This window comes from Oryctolagus cuniculus, chromosome 6, assembly GCF_051225735.1.
Source record: "Oryctolagus cuniculus isolate XC-2025 breed Fujian yellow rabbit chromosome 6, ASM5122573v1, whole genome shotgun sequence".
Taxonomy (NCBI): Eukaryota; Metazoa; Chordata; class Mammalia; order Lagomorpha; family Leporidae; genus Oryctolagus; species Oryctolagus cuniculus.
Window position 1 is genome coordinate 56,289,561 of NC_142872.1, and position 22,133 is coordinate 56,311,693.

The following is a 22,133-nucleotide window of genomic DNA, read 5'->3' on the forward strand; positions in this document are numbered from 1 at the left end:
GGAAGACCTTTCTCTCTGTCTCTCTCTCTCTCACTGTCCACTCTGCCTGTCAAAAAAAAAAAAAAAAAAAAGAATCATCCTCTCACATGTTACAGAAGAAAGGGGGAAGAGAGCTTGAGACCCTCAAGTCATTCTCAGCTTGCTTCTGCCACGTAGACACGAATGATGTTCAGTGATGCAAAAATTCCCCTTCGCCATTTTGCAGACAAGTACCTGAGGTCAAGGCCACATGTGAGTCTTGTTCTAACTAAGTAGCTGGGTAACACTGGAGGTGGACAGCTTTGCTCACTGTTCATGCCAGTCTTCAACAATTTTATCATTTCTTCCAGTCATTCAAGCCCTTTTCACTGTCTGTTGGCCAGATTTGGATAAATATTTTCAAGAGTTGGTCCACTACAGAATGTGGAGGAGACCTTGGTTTTAATCTAGAGGGCCTGCAGTGTGATTTAGTGGCCCCCAGAAGGGAAAAACCCTCAGGACAAAAATGACTGGTTTTCTTCTTGCATTTCGTCTGAGTGGGTCTAGGAGTTCGTGAAGAAGTGGGAGGATGGTCAGAGGCAACCACAGTTCAGAATCCAAGTGAAGGAATCACAAATGTCTTTTGCCAACAAGGTTCCAATTAGTTTTTTGCCATTTTAGAGATCAGAGAAATAAAGCTCTGTGAGCTGATGGATCTGCTTTTCTTGGTCAACTACTCATAACTCCCAGCCTTTCCTTAATCCTATAGTTGCAAAGAATCCCCCTGGAAGTGTAGGAGGAGCCAATTGGCACCATTTTTATTAAGAAAATCTCCTTAAAAATATGTGTGTGTAGAACTCCCCCTGTTAACGTTCTGAAGAATGCTGAGTGTGAATAACCAATACTTTCATTGTGAGCGACTTCAAATAATGCAGCAGAAATGTGTTCATGTTGCTGAAAGAAAGGTGTCGTTCCCCATAATTTTAGGCCCCTCCTTCAAACTCAGTGAAAGAGACAGCCCCAATACTAGGTCAACCTCAGATCAACTCTGCATTTTCTGCTGAGTTTTTTGTTTGTTTTGGGCTGATTTTTGTTCAGAATGTCAGTGTGTATTAGACTTGTTTCTGTCTGGAAAGGATAATGAAAGGCTGCAAGAATTAAATCTGGTCCCCAATTAACATCACCCTCCCTTTCCCTGCTGGTAATTTTTATATCGCCGTCACATTCAGGGTGGTTGGAAGTTTCCCATGTACTTATCAGACTCCAACTCTTCTTATTTGATCAGTAAAGAGTAATTGTCGAATTTTCAGAGGCATTTGTGCCAAGACTTCAGATGCCCTGGGGTATGAGTTTATAATTTTGCTACTTAAATGTTTTCTAAATGTTTTAGCTGTGACTTGAAAAGAAATGTTCCATGAGTTTCCTCTTAATATTAAAGAAACAAAAATCTTGGCATTTAATTGAGCAGACATATAGAGCTAGCTATTGTGTACAGATGGCCTTGACTTGGTGTTCATTCCTGTTTTCCAGTGCCCTGGTCATTGAAAAACAGCAGCATAGACAGTGGCGAAGCAGAAGTTGGTCGTCGAGTGACTCAAGAGGTCCCACCAGGGGTGTTTTGGAGATCACAGATTCACATCAGCCAGCCTCAGTTCTTAAAGTTCAACATCTCCCTCGGGAAGGATGCTCTCTTTGGTGTCTACATAAGAAGGGGACTGCCACCATCTCATGCCCAGGTATGGCCATGCTTGATATAGCAAAATGTTAAATACATAGATATGCACAAGGTCCCACCCACTAGGATGCCTGTACTTAAAAGGTGGACCACAACAAGTGTTGGCAAGAGTGTGGAGAAATTGGAACCCTTCTGTGGCATTGGTGGGAATGCAAAATGGTGCAGCCTCTATGGAAGTCAGACAGTTCTTCAAAAAGTTAAACGTAGAATTGCTACATGACACAGCAGTTAGCTCACTTCTAGGTCTGTAGCCAAAGAGAATTAAAAACATTATCTTCTCATAAAAATGGGTGCAGTGGTATTCATTATAGCATTACTCATAATAGCCAAAAAGCAAAAGCAACCCACAAATCCAGCTAATGAATGGATAAACAAAATGTTACTCATCCATGCAGAGGTGTATGATTAAGACATGGACTGGAGTGAAGTGTTGCTCCCTGCTGCAATATGAGTGAACCTTAAAACACTGTGCAGGTGAAAGAAGCCACATACAAAGGGCCACGTACTTTGTGCTTCAGCTTATATGCACTGCCCAGAATGGGGAAGTCCATAGAAAAAGAAAAGCAGAGTGTCGTGATTGCCAGGAGCTAGCAGTTGGGGTTTCTTTGGGGTGGCAGGTGATAAAAAGGCTCTGAAATTACATGGCTGTGATGGTTTGCACACCATAGTGACTACACAAAACCTACTGGATTGTAAAATAATGAAATTTATATATGTAATGAAATTAATACCCCAGCCTGAGTAAGCTGCCTTTGCTAGGCCTGGTGGTTAATCCTTTGGCACTTCGATGTTGTGGTTATTGGGTTAGTTTGTTAAAATCCCATTCCGAGGCATCCATTGTATATGACAAGAGTGATGTGACATCAACCAAAGAGTTCAGCGTGTGTCTCTTGGTGTCTTCCCTTTGCTAAATTCCTTGAGATTTCCCTGGCACTGTGACAGTGAGGTTACTCCCAGAATTGAGATTCATGAGATTGGGTTATATTAAGGGTTTCATTATTTTTTTTCTCATTTCTCCTTTAATTTGTCCTGATTGATGGTTAGCCATAGCACTTGAGGTAAACTTAGACCCATGTTGAATTTCTTTTGCAATAAAAGTTGTACTTACATGTTAAGAAAAAACAAAAATCTCATTTGCCTGCAAATCCAGCAAGAACATAAGTGCATTAGGAAAAAAGAGAAAGAAAAAAGAACAGTGGTGGAAAAAACGCCCCTCTATCCAGTCAAAACTGATTTTGAAATGTGTGAGGAAGGTATTCATCTGGAAAATTCAATTGGAAGAATTTAAAGCTTTAAAACCATTTGTAAATATGAGGTAGTCAGGCCACCATTTCCTTGTCTTTAGCTCACAGCAGACATTGCTAATCGATGACAGCACTTTTCCTCGCTGAGCCCAGTGAACTAATACCTCCCATAGAACTCTCAAGGCAGCCACTACCAATCGACCAGTGTTGGCTCTCAAGACAAAACTTATTTGCAATCCCATCTTTACAGCCCAGAATGATCGATACGAGGACTACAAGTACTATTTCTTTTTTGGCCATGGAGGGCTGTGTACATTTTTATTACCATACACAGCCCATGCTGTAGGGACCAATATGTAAAGTGGTAATCAATGAGTCCTCCATTCATCCATCCAGAACAATATTTATTGGGCTAGACACTGATCATCCAGAGCTGAGTTAATACAGCCCCTGACCAAGCAGAACTCCTGATACAGAAATCACATCTGCTCTGCAACAAGATTCCCATCCAGAGAAAGAGGAATTCAGCTGAAAGAAGTCCCTAAGGCATTGCCGTAACTTCTGGCCAGACAGCAGGGTGCTGTTCTGGGAAGTTGCACAAATTGTTTGGTGGTCTCCTTGACCTTCAGGCTCCACCGAGTCCACTGTAGCGTAATGAAGGATTTACAGTGGAGAAATCTGCTTGTTGGCATTATTCGGGTGAGTACGAACATGCCTCTGGGCACAGCTGAGAATAACTTTCCTCACAGCCAGTTCAATGCAGAGAGCTTTTCTGGGAAAAATATTTCTTTCCCATGTTGTCCCAGAGTACTATTCACCCCTTTCCTTTCCTGCTCTGGGCAGCTGGAGTCATGGGCAAGCCAATGGTGATGGCAAGTCAAGTCGGCAACTCTCTGGAACTGAGCAGTAGTGGACAGGAGGCAGAAATGTACTCTATCCAGTTTCTCTGCTGCTCTGACATTCAAGACTCACATGCTCAATGACAATGTCCTTTCTTCTTTTGTGCCTACGCCACACTGTCCATCTTGTGCCAAGCCAGTGATTGTTCTAGTGATCGTCTTCCCAGAATAGTTCCTCTCCAGGGACAGCCCCATCACACACTTCAAGGGAAGGGAAATGAATTGGCATGGGCTGATACGTACTGGGCTTTCATGTGGCTGCCAGTTTGGGAATTCAGTGTGTGTCGGGCTGGGTGGGGGGTGGGGGGGGTCAGGTGAGCAAGGCAGTATAGGTGCCTAGAAATGCACACAACAAGTATAGCATAGGAAAAGAAAGAAAAATACTCCCTACACATCCGCACATCCATTCCCTGTCATTCCATGCATTCATGTCCATTTGACGAGCTACATTTCCTCAAGGAGCCGGTGCTTAACTCTTTGCAGGGATAGGTGACTAACACATGTCTCAAACCATTATAGAATTTCTCATTTCTATTGGCATAGCCTATCAAGGAACTTAAGTTCTATGGGGATTGGCAGTCTAGCCAAGGTGACTCATTTGAGCTAGAGAAAGAGAAAGTGGTGAGGAGGGGGAAGAATATGCAATTCTATTGGCTGTGTTGCATGAAATAGCTCTGTTTAAATTTTATTGAGTATCATGCTCTGACCAAGAGCCTACAAGGTTTAGTATCCTTGTTCAAGGATATTAAATACAGAGGTGAATCCTTTCTTACTATTTAAATTTCCAAAGAATCAGAATCTGTCCCAGCTGACTTTTTGAAACTGGCTTTTTATGGGGATACAAAAACAGCATGGCATCAGAGAGAAAGTGCTGGAACTGGAGTGAGCATGCCCCACCTCACGTTGACCGGGTGACCTTGGGTGTGTTCCTTCACCTCTCTTGGCTTCTTCTTCTTTTCTACCTGTATTCTCCCCCTCACAGTGTTGCTGTCATGATGTAACAGCTACAGAGTAAGATAGGAGACATGTCTGCAGACAAAAGCACAATGAAAAGATAATGTATGGCAAATGTTTTATTGTACAGATCACATGTCCCTTGTCCAGAATGCTTGGCATTACAAGTGTTTCACATTTCATAAATCTGAAATTCAGCTTTCAGTCTATCTTGGATTTCAGATTTTTGAATTAAGGATGTTCAACTTGTATTTGGAAATTCTGTGTGGCCCTCACAAATGCTGTATATAGATAGAAAATTATGCAAATATAGGTTTTTAGTATAAATTACTTTCCCAGTTTTTTCTTCTTATTAAAGAATAAACTATATTTTCATTGCAGAAACCAAAGAAAGAAAATAAATCCCAATTTGAAGCAGTCTTCTTTTGTAACAAAACCTAGCTTGAGTAAAGACAGAAAGAAAATCTCAGAATATTAGTGGCTTTAAATAGCAAAGGCTATTCCTTTCTGAATCTTTTAAAATTGTGTTTTGTTATGAAAGATTTAAAAAATCAACTATGTTTTGTTTGCGAGAAAGAGGTGGAGAGAACTAGAGAGAAAAAAACAGACAAAGTGAGCTCCCATCACTGTTTACTCCCCCAAATGCTTGTCACAGCCTGGGCTGGCGTGGGGCAAAGCCAGGATCCAGGTACTCAATCTAGGTCTGCCACATGGGTAGCAGGAAGTCAATTACTTGAGCCACCACTGCTGCCTCCCCCTCCCAGGAAGTACGTTGGCAGGAATACAGGCTATTTCTTTGTATTCTCTTTTTTTTTTTATTTTTTATTTATTTATTTTTTTGACAGGCAGAGTGGACAGTGAGAGAGAGAGAGACAGAGAGAAAGGTCTTCCTTTGCCGTTGGTTCACCCTCCAATGGCCACCGCAGCCGGCGCACTGTGGCCGGCGCACCGCGCTGATCCAAAGGCAGGAGCCAGGTACTTATTCTGGTCTCCCATGGGGTGCAGGGCCCAAGCACTTGGGCCATCCTCCACTGCACTCCCTGGCCACAGCAGAGAGCTGGCCTGGAAGAGGGGCAACCAGGACAGAATCCAGTGCCCCAACTGGAACTAGAACCCGGTGTGCCAGCGCCACAAGGCGGAGGATTAGCCTAGTGAGCCGTGGCACTGGCCCTGTATTCTCTTTCAGTGGCTCTCAACCAGGGGCAATTTTGCCCCATCTCCCCGTAGCCTCCTACCTGGAAACATAGTGCAGTGTCAGGAAATATTTTCGTTGTCACACATGGGAAGCAGCTGTCATGAGTTTCTGGGGGGTGAAGACCAGGAATGCTGTTGAACACCTGGCAATGCGCAGGGCCTCTGCTGCAAAGGATAAGCCAGCCTCAAATGTCTACAGGGCTGAGCTGGGTGTTGTGGGGCACACAGATTAAAAACACAGTGAGACTTTTGAGGTCAAATTAGGAGTCTTTATTAGCCAGCTGGCGACTGCCCTCTCACAGAGCAAGTCCTGAGAAGACAGCCCTGAGTTGCAGTGGCAGTGGGGGGGGAGGGGTTAAAAAGGGAAAACCTACTTTTTATCAGACATTTGATTATACGTATGGGCTTGTGCAAGCAGAAGCGAGAAACAGTTATCAGCTAGGTTTTTTGTAACCTTATTGAAAAATGTAATGATTCAAGTATTCAATTGTTCCTGGTCGGGGTCAAGCATGGCATCACTGACCTTGGTGCCACCTGTGTTATTTGTGGCTGCAGCCGGGAGTAGACAGGAGAAGCCATAGTCTGGTGGCCTTGGCCGTTATCAAGCAAGCAGAGTTACAGAGGCCAGAAATGGGCTAGTTACAAACTAACATTTATTTTTATGAAGAACAGGCCTGGTTTTAAAACAACCAAGCAAAATAACCTATTGTCTATAACCGTCCAGGTGTGCTATACTTTGTAGACAGTTTAAACTTTAGAGTCACTTGTCACATAGGGAAGCCTTAGCTTTACATGTTTCTCTTGGGTTAGTGAGGACTTGATGCACAGTCAGCCGCATTCAAGGACACAGACCTATGGAGCTTCCGCTATCACGAGGAACAGGGCCGGTTCCTATAGCAAAGGAAGGAGAAGGTGGAGAACTGTGCACCTGTTCCTAAAGAATTCTGGCTGGAAGGGACACAGATCACGTAAGCCTTTCTCATACAGATCAGAGCAAGTCCTGGCCTGACTTCAGTGGCACAGAAAGTACCATCTGCTGACCCCCCTGAAGGGAGGAGCACAGCAAATATCAATGTGTAGCCCTACCCATTTACACATGAAAGGTTCGCAGATCTGTCCTGGTGGCAAGTTATCGTGTGCATCCTTAATCCGTACCAGTTACACTCCTATCCACCAGCAACCCTGCATAAATGCCCATGTTATTTACTTGAGCCCCTGCATACACAGGATATTATCATTTTTAAGCTTTGTCAGTTTGAAAGGAAATATTACATTGTTTAATGCAGCATTTTTACACTTTGCATTGCATCTTCTAAGACACAGAGCAAAAACAGAAGAAGAAAAGAAAAGAAAAGAAAAGAAAAATCAATCTAAGCCATTCATAACCTACCAGCTCCAATTCTTATGGGGCTGGTGTGTGTACAGCAGAAGTCTAGTGCATCTTGCCAAATATTTGAAATCCTACAAACTGTCAGATTTGCTCAACCCTGGCTCTAGAAAGGAAACAGATCAGACTGGAAAAAAAAAATAATAATCTGACCTGGCTGCAGTGCTAGGCATCAAAGGAAATCTCAGAGCCATGCTGCCGTGAGGATCTTGGGTGGTTAAGGCAGTGAGAGGTTTGCTTGACAGTTCATCACTGATTGCTACTGATATGTCAAGCCAAGTGAAATCCTTTGCGAGAACAAGTCAATAATCGGCAAATTAGGTACATGATTAACCTGAGACAACAAGACGCAGTTAGCGCCTGGGAGCCCTACCGGGACTTCACCTTCTTCACAATCCTGTTTAGCAAATATTAAAAATGCCTATTTCATCACTTAGACTGATGGAGCCAGGAGCCCAGTGACTTCCACAGGCAACTTGGAAGCCTGGGGTAGGCTTAACAGCTCCAGCAGGTTGATTAAGGGGAGGGACTAGGGATTGAATGGCAGACACAGCAAGTCCCTGATGCTTTCAGTTGAAATGCATCTGCCGGATGGGAAGCAAAACTAGTCACACATGAACACACTGCCCATGGAAGAGACGTGTTTGAGAGACCGCCGACTGTCCCATGATCATGCCAAATCATCACAAATATGGCAGGCTGGGCATGTGAACCAAGATAAAATGAGTAAGCAGGCACTGCTATTTGTCCTCATCAGTGGAATTCCCTAATGACGTTTTTTTAAGGCAGATTTATAGATGGAGATTAGTGGTGTGAGCTTTTGCCAGCTCGGTTTATCCCTTGCCATTGCAGGGCCTTATTTGAACATGAACTTTCTCTTTCCTTGCCCCCTTCCTCTGCCTCAGTAAACTGGCACATAGGTTTAATAGGCGTGGGCTAAATGGTGTCCTGGGATGCTGGGGCTCGTGGCTGTCCTGGAGCATCTTGCTGATGGCTCTCCATCTTCCCAGAGCCCATTTCTCAGCCAGGTAAGCTCTCCTGAGCTTTGCCCTGGAGGTGCAGTGTTGAGGGAATGCCAGAATTTGGCTGTCACCTTGCAGAGCTCATCACACAGTCATATTTTCTGGAAGCTTCCTTTCTCAAAGCACTTGAGGTTTAGAAAAAAATTTTGTGAAGCCAAGTGTACTATGCTGAAAGCGCTTTTGTGAGAACTTATTTGGGACATCCCTTGTGATTGCCAGTCCCCTAAGGGGAGCCACAACTGCTACAGTGTGGTGGGCACCCTCCTGGGTATTTACCAAGCACAGCAGGGGACTGTCTCATGGGATGCTGGAGTTTGACAGAAGAGCCGCTGTTGACAGAGACGTACAGAGAGACACTGAGAGTGGCTTCTAAGAAGGACTTTCTTAGGCTGAGCAGAGTCTTGGAAGTGACATGATTCAGGAGCTTGCAAATTTTCTAAGGGCCTTTATCTAACATGAAATCTTAGGTAGAACACTAGACATGAAACAGACAAGAGTGATACTTTTATTAGCATAAGCAGTTTGTTGTTGAAATCCACAGGTATTATTATTTTCGTATTTACCTCTGCATATATGTGTTTATGCATCTGTGTTTACACATATATCATCATCCCTTATACAAAATAGCTTAGTATTTGCATAGGACCTATAAACATCCTGCTGTATACTTTAAACCACCTCTAGATGACTTATAATACCCAGTGCAATGTATGTGTAAATGCTGTGTAGGTAGTTGTTATTCTGTATTGTTTAGGACATGACAAGAAAAAAAAACTATGGGGCCAGCACCATGGCTCACTTGGTTGATCCTCCGCCTGCGGTGCTAGCATCTCATATCAGCGCTGGGTTCTAGTCCCAGTTGCTCCTCTTCCAGTCCAGCTCTCTGCTGTGGCCCGGGAGGGCAGTGGAGGATGGCCTAGGTGCTTGGGCTCCTGCACCCACATGGGAGACCTGGAGGAAGCACCTGGCTCCTGGCTTTGGATCAGTGCAGCGCCAGCTGTAATGGCCATTTGGGGGGTGAACCAATGGAAGGAAGACCTTTCTCTTTGTCTTTCTCACTGTCTATAACTCTGCCTGAAAATAAATAAAAAGAAAAGAAAAAAAACTGTACATACTCAGTAGAGACCCAAGTTTTTCCAAATACTTTCGATCAGCTTTTGGAGTTGAATCTACAGATGTGGAGCCCATGGATTTAGAGGGCTGACCGTGTGTGTGTGTGTGTGTAAGTAATGCATAGATAAGTGCATATTCCCAGAGAAAGAAAATTATTTTGTGAGGATGGTCACAGCTAGGTATAGGTAAGGAGAACATGATCAGAAACCAGTAAATGGCGGACCAATCCCTCCCCTTCCCCCACCCTCTCTCCTTCTCTGCCTTTCAAATAAATACAAATAAACAGACTTTAAAGTGCTTATTTTTATCTACAATGCAGTATTAAAGGTAAGACCTCCCCATCTCTAACACACATACGTTTATTCATTTGAGCTATTGAAATATCAGTATTTGCCATATCTTTATATTTCTCTTAATTTTTGTGATCTCTCTTTGGGAAAAATGAATCTGTGACACCATTGAATCTATTTTGAGTAAAACAAGCTTTAGGAGAGTATAGATGATAACTGTAATCTCCATCACTTTCAAGAATCTATTGATTTAGGTACTTGGTTTTGTTTGCATAATTTTGAGACAAATCATAATGAATGTATTTAAGTAGTTGCAAATAGCAACAGCATTTTCTTTAATCGTTTCCCTGACAGGCTGTGGATCCTCTTCAATTAAATTGATCCACAATCTTGAAAGAAGAGCAAGAGGAAATAATTGTTTCAAGGTTAAATCACTTAAAATATCTAATAGCTACTCACATCCCTAGCCTTAGAAATAAAAGAAGGGGAGTTGCACCATGCTTTGGAACTCTCACCACTACAGGACCTGTTACATATGCGTTGGCTTCCACTCCGGGATTCCCACTCTGCTGCAGACGTGTGTCTGCTCTGCCAGGGTTGGGTTGAACAAGATCCACCAGGGCAGTTGCTGGTGTGACTTCACCTGAGCACACTCACATTGGCTTGGATTCAAAGAAAGCCTAGTGCAGATCACCAAGCTTGCTAATAAGTAATAGTTAGGGAAGTTTAGCGCTAGGCTCAGATATGTTAAGGAAACCCTCATTCCCAGATCTTCACAAGAATCAGTGGCTTCCAAAGTACCTCTCAGGAAGGGAAGAAGTTGTTAGAATTGTTCATTCCTCATTCAGCTGATCACTTATAGAGATGTTCTCCGCTCAGATCCCTCCCCAGCTAACCCTGTGTCTCTGTCCACTCGCAGTAATGCCTGCATTTTTGGAGGGCTTTGAGGACTATGTGACATGTGTGATTTTATCCTCACAATAGCCCTTTGAAGTAGGTGTTATCCCTAGCACTTCCATTTCACAGATGAAAGAATGGGGACAGACTGCAGGGTTGCATAGCTGGTTTGGGTGGGACTTGGTAGTCGGACACCTTCCTCTTCCTCCTCTCAGACGCTCTATCATTTCCAGGAGCATCTGCCACTCAATGCAAACACAGTCATTTACTGAGTACAATTATAGCCGTGGCCAAGACCAGGAATTTCATTAAGTCAATGAAAGTGGTGCAGGAGGCCTTCTTGAACACGTCAGAGGAAAGCCTTGGTAAGGACGGATCTGGCTGAGGAAGCACAGTTGAACACCACGGCAGAGACAGTTAAGAGAGAGGCTGACGGGATTGGCACTTCAAAGAGCATAATTATAAAAACATAAAAAAGGGATCCTGGGAGATTTGAGAGAAATATCCGATATGCTTCCAGAATTGTCCTTTTTGATGGCCTGTACCCGTCTAACTAAAATGATGGTGCATTGTTCTTGCACATCTCATTGATTGTAAGATGCACATAACGCTCATCTTTTGACGTCTCTGAAAACGGGATGTGTTTGGCAATCGATGAAGCTGAGATAGAATGAAGTGTTTGGTGTCACCTCTTTGTGTATGTATGAAAACCCAATATGCATTCTCACAACTCAAGCATAGTTGCAAATAGAACTTGAGTTTTCCTAAATCTGAGATAAAATAAATATTTTGAATGTAGCATTTCTTTTTCCAAGATAAAGTCCAAATCAAACATTTTCTGAAGCATTAAGTGTGCTCACTCTAAGTACCTTCTTATTAATTCTAAATATCTTTATATAACTAGATCCTGCTACATACCACAAGTCAGTATGGGATTTAATTATAATTTTTAAAATACAGGATACAGCATTGTGGCACAGCAAGTTAAGCTGCCACCTGCAATGCCAGTATCCCATGTCAGGAGTGCCAATTCAAGTTCCAGACACCCCACTTCTTATCCAGCTCCCTGCTAATGCATCTGGGAAGGCAGCAGATGATGGCCCAAGTGCTTGAGCCTCTGCCACGCACGTGGGAGACCCAGATGAGCTTCCTCATTCCCTCCTCTCATTTCCCCCCTCCCTTTCTCTCTCTCTCTCTCTCCCTGTCCTTCTCTAACACTCTCTCCCTCTCCATCGCTCTGCTTTTCAAGTAAATAAAATCTGTATACACATACACACACATATTTTAAAGTAAGGTTTAAAGAAGCATTGTGTGGAACCCTTGTGTAACTGTTGCAATCCCAAGAGAGCTTGAGCACAAAGAGCATGGACCATTCCAGACTACCTGGCCTTGAATGTCAGCCTCCAGCACTTGAAGCAGTGTGGCACTGGGCAAGTCACCTCTTCTGTAAGATGATAGTAATCACTCAGAACAGTGTTGAGGGATGTAAGTGAGGTTGTCTTTACAAAGCACTTAAAATCAGGCTGGTCCATAGAAGGAGAGTAGATGATTATCATGTTTTTCAAAATGTCCATAGCACAAGTTTATTTGCATTTTTGGTGTTTTTTTTTAACATAGAAACCTTTTATTTAAGATATACGAACTTCATGCATTTCATAAATACAAATTTAGGAACACAGTGATTCTTTGCACCCTACCCTCCCTCCCACCATACTCCTACCCTTCTTCCTCCTCCCTGTGTAGTCTCATTCTTATTTTTCACTAAGATCTATTTTCAATTAACTTTATACACATATGACTAACCCTACATTAATTAGAGTTCAACAAATAGTATGAAAAAATATCTGTTCCTCAACATTCGAGACAAGGGCTGTTCAAAGTCATCACATCTCAGTATCACTTTCACTTCTGTAGATTACCTTTTAGGTGTTCTATTGGTTTCCACAGATCGGGGAGAATATATGGTATTTGTTTGAGATTGGCTTATTTCACTAAGTATAATGTTTTCTAGATTCATCCAGTTCAGTGCAAATGACAGGAATTCATTTGATTTTTATTGCTGTGTAGTATTCCATGGTGTACATTATATCATAATTTCTTTATCCAGTCATCGTTTGATGGACATCTGGGTTGATTCCATATCTTGGCTATTGTAAATTCAGCTGTAGTGAGCATGAGGGTACAGACAACTCTTTCATATGCTGATTTCTTTTGATTTGAATAAATTCCTAGGAGTGGGATGGCTGGGTCATATAGTAGGTCTATATTCAGATTTCTGAGGTATCTTCATACTGTCTTCTACAGTGGCTGCACCAGTTTACATTCCCACCAACAGTGGATTAGGGTACTTTTTCCCCCACATCCTCGCCAGCATTTGCTGTTTGTTGATTTCTGTATGAGAGCCATTCTTACTGGGGTGAGGTGAAGCCTCATTATGGTTTTGATTTGCATTTCCCTGGTGGCTAGTGATCTTGAGCATTTTTTCATGTGTCTGTTGGCCATTTGGATTTCCTTGTTTGACAAATTTCCATAGCACAAGCCCCCAGACCAAGTTTACTTGCATTTTTAAAAGATTATTTGTGTTTTCCTCACTATGAGGTAATACAAGAGACCTCTAAGAAGTTGGTGGACAAATACATGGTATGGAAAAACTCTGTATGAGTTTCACAATTTCTTGCAGAAAAATAAGCTTTTAATTCTTTTTTTCTATAAACCGTTTAAAGTATGCTTATATATGGTGATGACAGGAAAAATATAACATTTTTACTATATGTAGCATGTAAGTTTTCTGTTCATATTCGATAGTCATTTTTATAAATACAGGATTGTATCATATATGTTAGTTTTACCCCTGATTCTTTAGTAATGGGTAAGGAATGTTTTTCCACATCTGAATATTCTTGCATAGATTCATTTTATATGCCTGAAAAAATTGTCCATTATCTAGACCAAAAAAAAAAAAACAGTTTTGTCCAGTCCCACTTTTTTAGTATAAGTTACTCTGCAGTAAACATTCTTGCGGGTATATTCCTGTGTATTTCTGAATAACTTCTTGAGTTATTAGAGTAGAATTGCTAACTCCAAGGATTCCCAACACCTCCAGCTTGTGTAGCAGTAGCAATGACCATCAGAATAGCTAACAGTGATTGAGTGCACACTCTGAGCCAGGCTACACTCATGGAGACCCTAAAGGTAGGTACTTCGCTGATTCCCTTGGGAATAAAAGAGCTGAAGTCGCTTGCCCAGTGTCCACTGCCCCTGTGCAAGGTTGGGCTCATGCCTGGGGAGACCGGCTGCAGCCTGCCCCGCGCTCCCTCGTCAGTGCTGGAGAAGTCACTCTGTCACTGGGCACCTTCCCAGTGTGCTGCCTCACCCTGCTGATGTGTTCAGTGTCTCTTCACAACTGGCCCACACGAGACCTTCCTATTGATCTTGGGAGGGCACAGAGCCAAAAGTGACATTTTTGATAAATCATTGGCTAAAGACAATTAGAGGGGAATGTACAGTAAATAAGAAACCACATCAGCAAGGCAACCAGGAGGTGAAACATCCATTGTTCTGACCTCAGAATAGCTGGAGATATTCATCAGTTTCACTGACCTTGATCCCTTAGCTCCATGGGGTCCACACTGAGGTTGCCTTGGCCTTCAGAACAGTACTTTGTACCTCTCTCCTGGGTTGGATCAACAGGCAGTCTGATGAGGGCCTGACCTTGAGGGAAGATGAAATATAAAGTCAGCCCATTCATGCACTCAGCAAATACTCACTGAATGTCTGCACTGGGACCATGGGGATAAACAGCTTCAGCTCTACTTTCGAGGAGGTGGGGACATGACAAGTGAAGAAAAGATGGCAACATCAACTAGGCAGGGTGGTAGCCTGTAGCACAGTCCACAGTCCTCAGGTTCTGGGTTTGAATCCTAACCTCTCTGCTACACAGAAGCTGAAGTGTGTGTGCACCTGAGTGTCTGGAGATCGTTTGACGATGCATGGAATGAGGATCATAGGATCGTACCTTCTTCTCAGGTTGCAGTGAAAATAAATGAGATAATGCCTAGTGAGTAGTAAGCACCCTGCAGAGATCATTCAATCAGTCTGACTGGTCTGCAGCCCTTACAGCTCCATCACAGGTAGCCCAGGCACCCATGGGGCTCTACAAGGAAAACAACAAGACTTCTGGCTAAAACCAATACTGCTGCACACAGTGAGGTCTCAGTGGTCATCAAGCTCTAGTTTCTAGGGCAGAGTTCAGGAGCTTCCTATCCTTCAGGGCCTTCCTGTCTCCTTACAATCATTGTATAAATGGTGGGGGCGGGGGAGGGGGGCAGCAGAGGTTTGAGACACATCTCCTGGGGCACAGAGCACGCTGTGTCCAGCTGTGTTCAGCCCAAGTACAGCAGCCTGGGATGGGAGAGGGTCAGGCAGCATGTCTCCTGTGCCCCACTGTGCTCTTGTGTGTTGGGTACACCTGCAGCCAGCCGTCGTTTCTACTGCACCTGACAGGGTCAGCACAGGTCAGCTACTAGGATGACTACAGGGCTGGGTCCAGGACACTTGTCAGCAGACAAGTCAGCCTCACTTTTCACTCATGAGGGAGTTTGGGGCAGCTTCCTGGAGGAAAAACTACTGAAGCTGAATCTTGGAGGACGATTTAAGGGGACTGGGAAAGATAGCTTTAAGCGGAGGCAAATGAAGGCAGCCCCATGATGTGGGCTATACTGAAACTTTAACACGTAATCGTCTTCTTCCTAGAAACTGCTTTTCCTTCACAGTTGCTCACCGGTGAGGATGGAGCTTTTTCTTTTGGAACTGGCCCGTGCAGGCCAGGAGTGACTAAAGTCAGGGGGACACAGCCTTTCTGGAGGCTTCATGGCTGTAGCCCTGTGTCGAGTTGTTGCACACTTGGAGCTGTGGACACACCTCCAATGAGGAATACATATTCAATGAAAGCAAAAAAATGGCCAATCACAGCAAGGCTGCAAGGTTCTCTCTTCACAAGGAGCACACCCGGTTCTGCGTCTGGGGGGAAGTCACGTTGAAAAGAGATCAGGTTTTAAAGTTTTCAAATCCTGCTCCCTGTTCTCGTAAATTCCACGTGGGCGAGTTCACATTCCCTGAAGGAAACTGTCTTCAGATAGCTCCGGCATTCCATCAGAGGGTGGCCTTAAGTTGTTTTCAGTCTGCATTTCCTGAGCACGTGCTGCGTGTCGAAGGGCAGAGCTGGCCTTGTCCTTGTGTGGCTGGTGGGCACTGGCATCGATGCTCCTGCAGGAACCCCCACTGTCCCCAGCTCCCAGAAAGTGCGTTGTCCTTGCCTTGCCTTAGCCTGGCCTTGGTTCTCTTTCTGTTGGAAACCCTGCTCTAAAACAGCTGGAGAAAGAGAGGTGCTGCCATGCACAGCACATTAGGAGTGGCAGCAGCTGCTTCTCCTTTGGTAGTAGCATTACATCCTTTTCTATTCATTGTTCATCCCCCCTACCGGGGGATTCACAGTATACTTAAACTGGAAAACCGAGAATTTTAGGCTTGATGTATGGGGGCGAGTGTCAAGGGATGAGATGGAAACTTGGCAGAACCAGTAATCTGCTTATCTCCAACCAGCAAACCACCAAAACCCCTGCCAACCCCAGAAGGTGAGCACAGGAACCAGGCTCAGTCAACGCACCAGGCAAGGCTCTGGTGTCATCTTCTGTAACCATGCCTGGTTCTGGAGTGTGAGCTCTAGGAGGGCACTCCTCAACACCCCTGCATTTCCCACACCCTGTGCAGTGCCTCTCTGTACATAGTGCGTGCTCAGAGCCATCGCCACAGCCCACCGGGTCCCTCTGCATTTGAATTGACAGCTGGGCTGCAGCATCATCATCGCTCTCCCTCAGTCACCCCAAGCTCATTCTGCCCCACGATTCTGTGCACAGGGAGTCCCCTCCTGAAATGTTCCTCTGCCAGACATTCACAAGGTCCTGCCTTTACTCGTTTCAGGACTCTGCTCAAACATCATGCCCTCTGCTGACAAGTGCATGTAGAACAGAATGCTGCTTACCTCCCTGTCCAGCCTCGCCTCTCTTAAATCCTTGTCATTTGGGTGCAATTTCAAGACTGCACTGGATTGCTACAATTTTTTTGACAGGCAGAGTGGACAGTGAGAGAGAGAGACAGAGAGAAAGGTCTTCCTTTGCCGTTGGTTCACCCTCCAATGGCTGCCGCGGCCAGCACGCTGCGGCTGGTGCACCGCGCTGATCCAAAGGCAGGAGCCAGGTGCTTCTCCTGGTCTCCCATGGGGTGCAGGGCCCAAGCACTTGGGCCATTCTCCACTGCCTTCCCAGGCCACAGCAGAGAGCTGGCCTGGAAGAGGGGCAACCAGGACAGAATCCAGTGCCCCAACTGGAACTAGAACCCGGTGTGCCGGCGCCGCAGATAGAGGATTAGCCAACTGGAACTAGAACCCGGGGTGCCGGCGCCGCAGGTAGAGGATTAGCCTAGTGAGCCAGGGTGCGGGCCCTGGATTGCTACAATTTGAAAACTGTCTGTCTTAGTTACACCACCCTATTCCTGGCTCAGAACATGGCTATCCCCTCAAGCCCCCTGGGCCCCAGGCCAACCTCACCCCAACCCCAGCCATGGCCATCAGTTTGCTGCTGCTGGAGATGAGATCATCTCTGCTAGAGTGTCCCCTCCAAGATATCCTGTGCTCTTTTTCTGGCCAGCTTCTCTACTCCAAAGAACCTCATTCTGATGGGCCTCTGGTGCTGTGTGTATCTGTGCCTCACTCCTTTTATTTCTGAATAGATTCTGAATGTACAGAAGGGTCTTCAAAAAGTCTTTGCAAGATGGGTGTTAGGAAAAACAGTGCATGGATTTTAAAGTTTTTGCACAAAAATAAACTTATCTTTTACTTCCACTTTTGCACTTACTTTTGGATGCTCTCTCCTGTGGTAGTCCCCCCGACCGCTGGGTAAGGTCCTGAGATCCCTGGTGGATGCCTGAAACATGGGTGTTGCCCCGGGATATGCCATGTTTTTTCCTAAAATTCATGTCTGGAATGAAGTATTATTTATGCAGTAGGCACAATGAGAGATGGGCAATAGTAACTAGAAAAGATGAGAGTTCTAACAATGTACTGTAATAGAAGTGGTGTGGATGTGGTCTCTCTCTTGGAAGAGTGAAGGTGGATATTGGTCATTTTAGACTCCATTGACAGCAGGAAACAGACATTGGAATATGAAACCACAGATAAAGGGGGACCACTGGACTACCGTTGTTTGCCCTTTCACCTTTTGATGGGCATTTGGGTTGTGTCTTATCCTTCATCTTTCCCTTGTGGTACTCACCGCTCCCTGACACACTCCTCCCAGCAGAACAGCAGCGTAGCAGGCATGCCAGCCTTGCCCACGTCACACACTGTGGTGTTCCCAGATCCGCAGCAGTGCCAGGCTCAATAGCTGTTGAATGAACGATTATTTGCATGTTCATTTTCTCCTATGACATAATGAAGGGCAAGACCTGGGCTCCCGTACTGTGGCTCTCTTTGTTTTCTGTGAACCGCTGTTTAGACCTTCCAATGAAACCACGTGCTAGCTGGGACTTGCCCTGCCCATGAGACCCTGCACTACGTGTGCCTGCACCTGTGATTCTTTGAATATAGGCACATGTACACATACTCCTACATACATGAACAAGCAGGTGATACCCCACCTTTGCTGCCTGTCATGGAGGGGCCTGTAATACAGGATAATACAGTGTGTTAAGGGTGGTCTCTGGAGTTGGCTGTGTGGGCGTCCATCTTACCTTACTGACTTACCAACATCTGGGCAGGTTAGGTCATCTGTCTGTGCCTGAGCTTCCTGATAATGCAAGATGATGGTAGTTTATATTCAGAAGTGGTATTATGAGTATTAAATAAGGCAGTACATGTGTATCACTTAAAACAGTGCCTATCCTCATTAGATGTTAGCTCACACACTCATCTGAGTTTACAGACAAAAATAAAGGAAAACCATGTAGAGTTTACTAACATGCCCTTAAGAGCTTCTAAGCAGTTGTATCCTCCAAATTCCATGATGCCGGTGTAGATTTGATTGTAGGGATTCTTTCCTTTGGGCCTAAATCTTCTTCTCATCCAACCTATCAAGACCTCAGTGAGTATCCATTACATAGTGGGCACTGCTGTAGGCACAGTGCATCTGGCCTTGAGTAACACAGGCAAGTCTCACACTTTTAAGGAATGTATATCCAACAGGAGGGAGAGGGACTGTGCATTAGTAGATAAGTAACAAGTTTTTCTCAAAGAATGATGAGACTTTGCTGAGGATGGCAAGGAGGAGAAGCAACAGCGTTTTTGAACAGGTGTTCAGGGAAGCCCTTTCTGAGGTTGCATTGCTTAGGCAAAGGTAGGATTGATTGACAGGCAGGTGGCTGTGAAGAGATCCTGTGCTGCAGGAACAGCTGGTGCAAGAGCCCTGAGGCTGGCGAGAACGAGTTCTGTTCCAGGAACAGAGAGAAGAGCAGTGTGGCTGCAACACAGTGGGGGAAGGGTCTGGAGAGTTGGGAGCAGGCTAGTTCTTAAAGAATCTCACAGACCAGGCACCACCGACACCCAGCAGAGCCATCAAGACCTTCTAGGACATCCGTTTGTGTGTGCTGCTGTGGGACACCTCCCCATCCTCGCTACGAAGCTACTGCTGCCCAAGTCTGGCCCTCGCAGTGCCGAGCTGTCCCTCCCCCTCTTCTCCACTCACTTGGCATCTCAAGGGGACTTACGAGCCAAGCCAGCCGTCACACGTAGAGCCTGGCAGCTTTGGCCAGGTTCTCGAAGAACTTGGAGTGGCCTCCAATACATATCACAAGGCGTGCAAATCCACATCGAGTCCTTGCTTGGCCAGCAGCCACACTCGGCAGCACTGGAAACTTCCTTAGCTTCCCTGGAAGCCATGGCTCTCTCTCGAGATGCAGCATGAGTCCCAGGCTTCGGGGAGGATGACATGAGATGGCACGGATCAGCATTCGCCACTATACCTGGTATGTAGCAAGGGCCCAGCTGAAATGGGCTCTTCTTGTTTTTGAGGACTACATTTTCCACCATAGCAAAAGGACTCAAAACAGGAATTCTACCCACATGGGTGATATCTCCTCTGCTCCTGACTTTTTTTTTAAATAAGATTTATTTATTTATTTATCTGAAAGGCAGAGTAACAGAGAGGAAGGGAAGGAGAGAGAGAGAGTGATCTTCTATCCACTGTCCCACTCCCTAAATAACTAAGGCTGAGCCAAGCTGAACCCAGCAACTCAGAACTCCGTCTGGATCTCCCATGTGGGTGGCAGGGGCCACTCTCTCAGGCACATTAGCAGACTCAAAACAGTGCTCCCATGTGGGTTGCTAGCACTGCACGTGGCACCTTAACCTGCTGTGCCATGACACTGGCTCTCCCTGTTCCTGCCTTTAAGGAACCATGTCTTAAGCTTCTGTCTCTTTCATCTGCTTGACTCTTAGCCATGGAGCCTGGCGTGATGAGTTCTTGCAGCTTGGAAACGCAGGTGCCCTGTCGGGTCTGGATACGTAGGGTCTCCTTCTCCTATTAACCCTAGAAATGGACCCCAATAGACTCTAGTTCAGTGACTCAGACACTGAAAAGCAGGCATCCTGAAAAAGGCAGGCAAGGCCTGGCTCAGAGAACTTGGCCCCCACTGTTACACGGCTGTCATCCCACTGCCCTTCCCTAAGCACACAGCCCCTTTGAAGGAGAGCGGGGAAACTGTACTGAGCTTTCATGAGGAGTCAGCCGGGCGCACTTTGCCATGGGCCTGGCTGGAGGCAGGGAGGGATGAACAAGCCCACCAGGCTGTTGCTGCCATCACTGGATGCAGCCAGAGACCCAGTGGTGTTACGGCTCCAGGCAGCCCCGGCTTGCACATGCTACCTCCCCACCATCCCGCCACGTGCTGAGCCTGCTCTGCCATCCGAGGTGGAATCGACATCAGATGTTGGGAGCCAGGGAGGTTGCCAGTGTGGAGCGACGGGCGCGACAGGCCATCCATGGGAAATGTCACCATTTATTGCTTTCCCTCAGCCAGCAGACGTTGCAAATAGCAATAAAGTTGTCCCGCCAACCCCCCTCCCCTTCCCTGAGTCCTCGACCCAGTAATAAAATAACATCTTTCTGAAGGGCAATGAATCCATCTTTAACCTTGCCCTCTTTGGCAGGTGTGTGCCAGTGTGGCTTCCAGAAACATCTCTGGGCTATGCACTCCCTGCCTGTGGACGCCTTTCCTTCTGGGAAAGTGACAGGCTCTGCTCAGTGGTCCAGCCCCTCGGTTCTCCTCCAGTTCCTCTGGAAACCCACTAAGTTATCTTAATTACCATTCCTCCTCAGTGCCTGCCAAGAAGTGGGGAGATTTATAATTGGATCAGTCAAATATTTGCTGTGGCTTATTTCTTTGCTTCTCTGGCTCCAGTGAAAGTTGCCTCTTCATGCCGCTTTGGGGTGTGACTGGTGATTCGCGGGCACAGCCTCGCATTGCTTGCCAGCATGGGTTATTTTTCAGAGGGCAGGGGAAAAGCGGGTACTTTGCAGGGGACAGGAGCAGCATTGATTTGGGATTGTGGTGCTGTTGCCTTCTGGGTGGCCACAAGGCAGGCATGCCTCTTTGGGAGAAAAACTTCCTCCTGGAGCCAGCCCAGGCTCAGATACATCATCCTCTTGGGACTGGGCCGTGTGCTTTCTCGTCCCTGTCCAGGGCTTCTGTAGACCTGTTAGATGGGACGTTGCCATGGAGCCACCAAGAACAGCACTGATCACCCTGAGGTCCTGGAACAGAGAAATCAGGTGTCCTTGGGACCAGGCTGAGTTTTTCATTCCCAGTGATGAGCAGTGAGCGGGAAGCTTTGGCCAGAGCCTGGACTTTTTGGAACATGGCCTCCCGGTGTCAGCAGGGTCTGCCAGGCAAGCTGGCCATACTGTAGTCTCGGAGTCCTAAGAAGCAGAGGCCCTGCTGAACCAGAGAGCCTCCTGCTAACCGCCTCCTCACGGGCTCCTGGTCTACCTGCCCTAGAAGGCAGCCTCCACGCTTGGCTTGGCCAGTCTGCCCTGTGTTTCTGCTCCAATCTTCCCCCAGGTTATAGCAGCAAGAACTGTTAACACATGATGCTGCTTGGTGTGTGTTAACCTGTGAGTACAATTGTCATGTATTCCACACTAGAGCACTTTGGAAACCATAAGGAGGAACAGGAGGTTTAAACTTGGCCACTCCTAGGCAAACTAGGATTAAATAGAGACACTCAGTGTTGTCAAGTTGGAATTTGACCAAAGTAAGACATTGCCATAATTTTCCTGGGTGATTCTCTCCTCTTCTCCTGTAAGAAATAGAAAAAAATCGGGCCAGTGCTGTGGCGCAGTGGGTTAATGCCCTGGCCTGAAGCACCGGTATCCTATATGGGTGCCAGTTC

The 22,133-nt window shown here is 45.7% G+C and overlaps 1 protein-coding gene across 15 annotated transcripts in view; it reads left to right on the plus strand.

The window, feature by feature from the left end:
* Window positions 1–22,133, plus strand: part of TENM2 (teneurin transmembrane protein 2) — a 1,297,938-nt gene that overhangs the window by 1,109,997 nt on the left and 165,808 nt on the right. For all 15 annotated transcript variants that reach the window (XM_051844423.3, XM_051844432.3, XM_051844433.3 and 12 more), the window contains one exon: window positions 1,489–1,694. In XM_051844423.3, coding sequence (XP_051700383.1) covers window positions 1,489–1,694 — 206 coding nt within the window. The remainder of the gene's footprint in view (window positions 1–1,488; window positions 1,695–22,133) is intronic.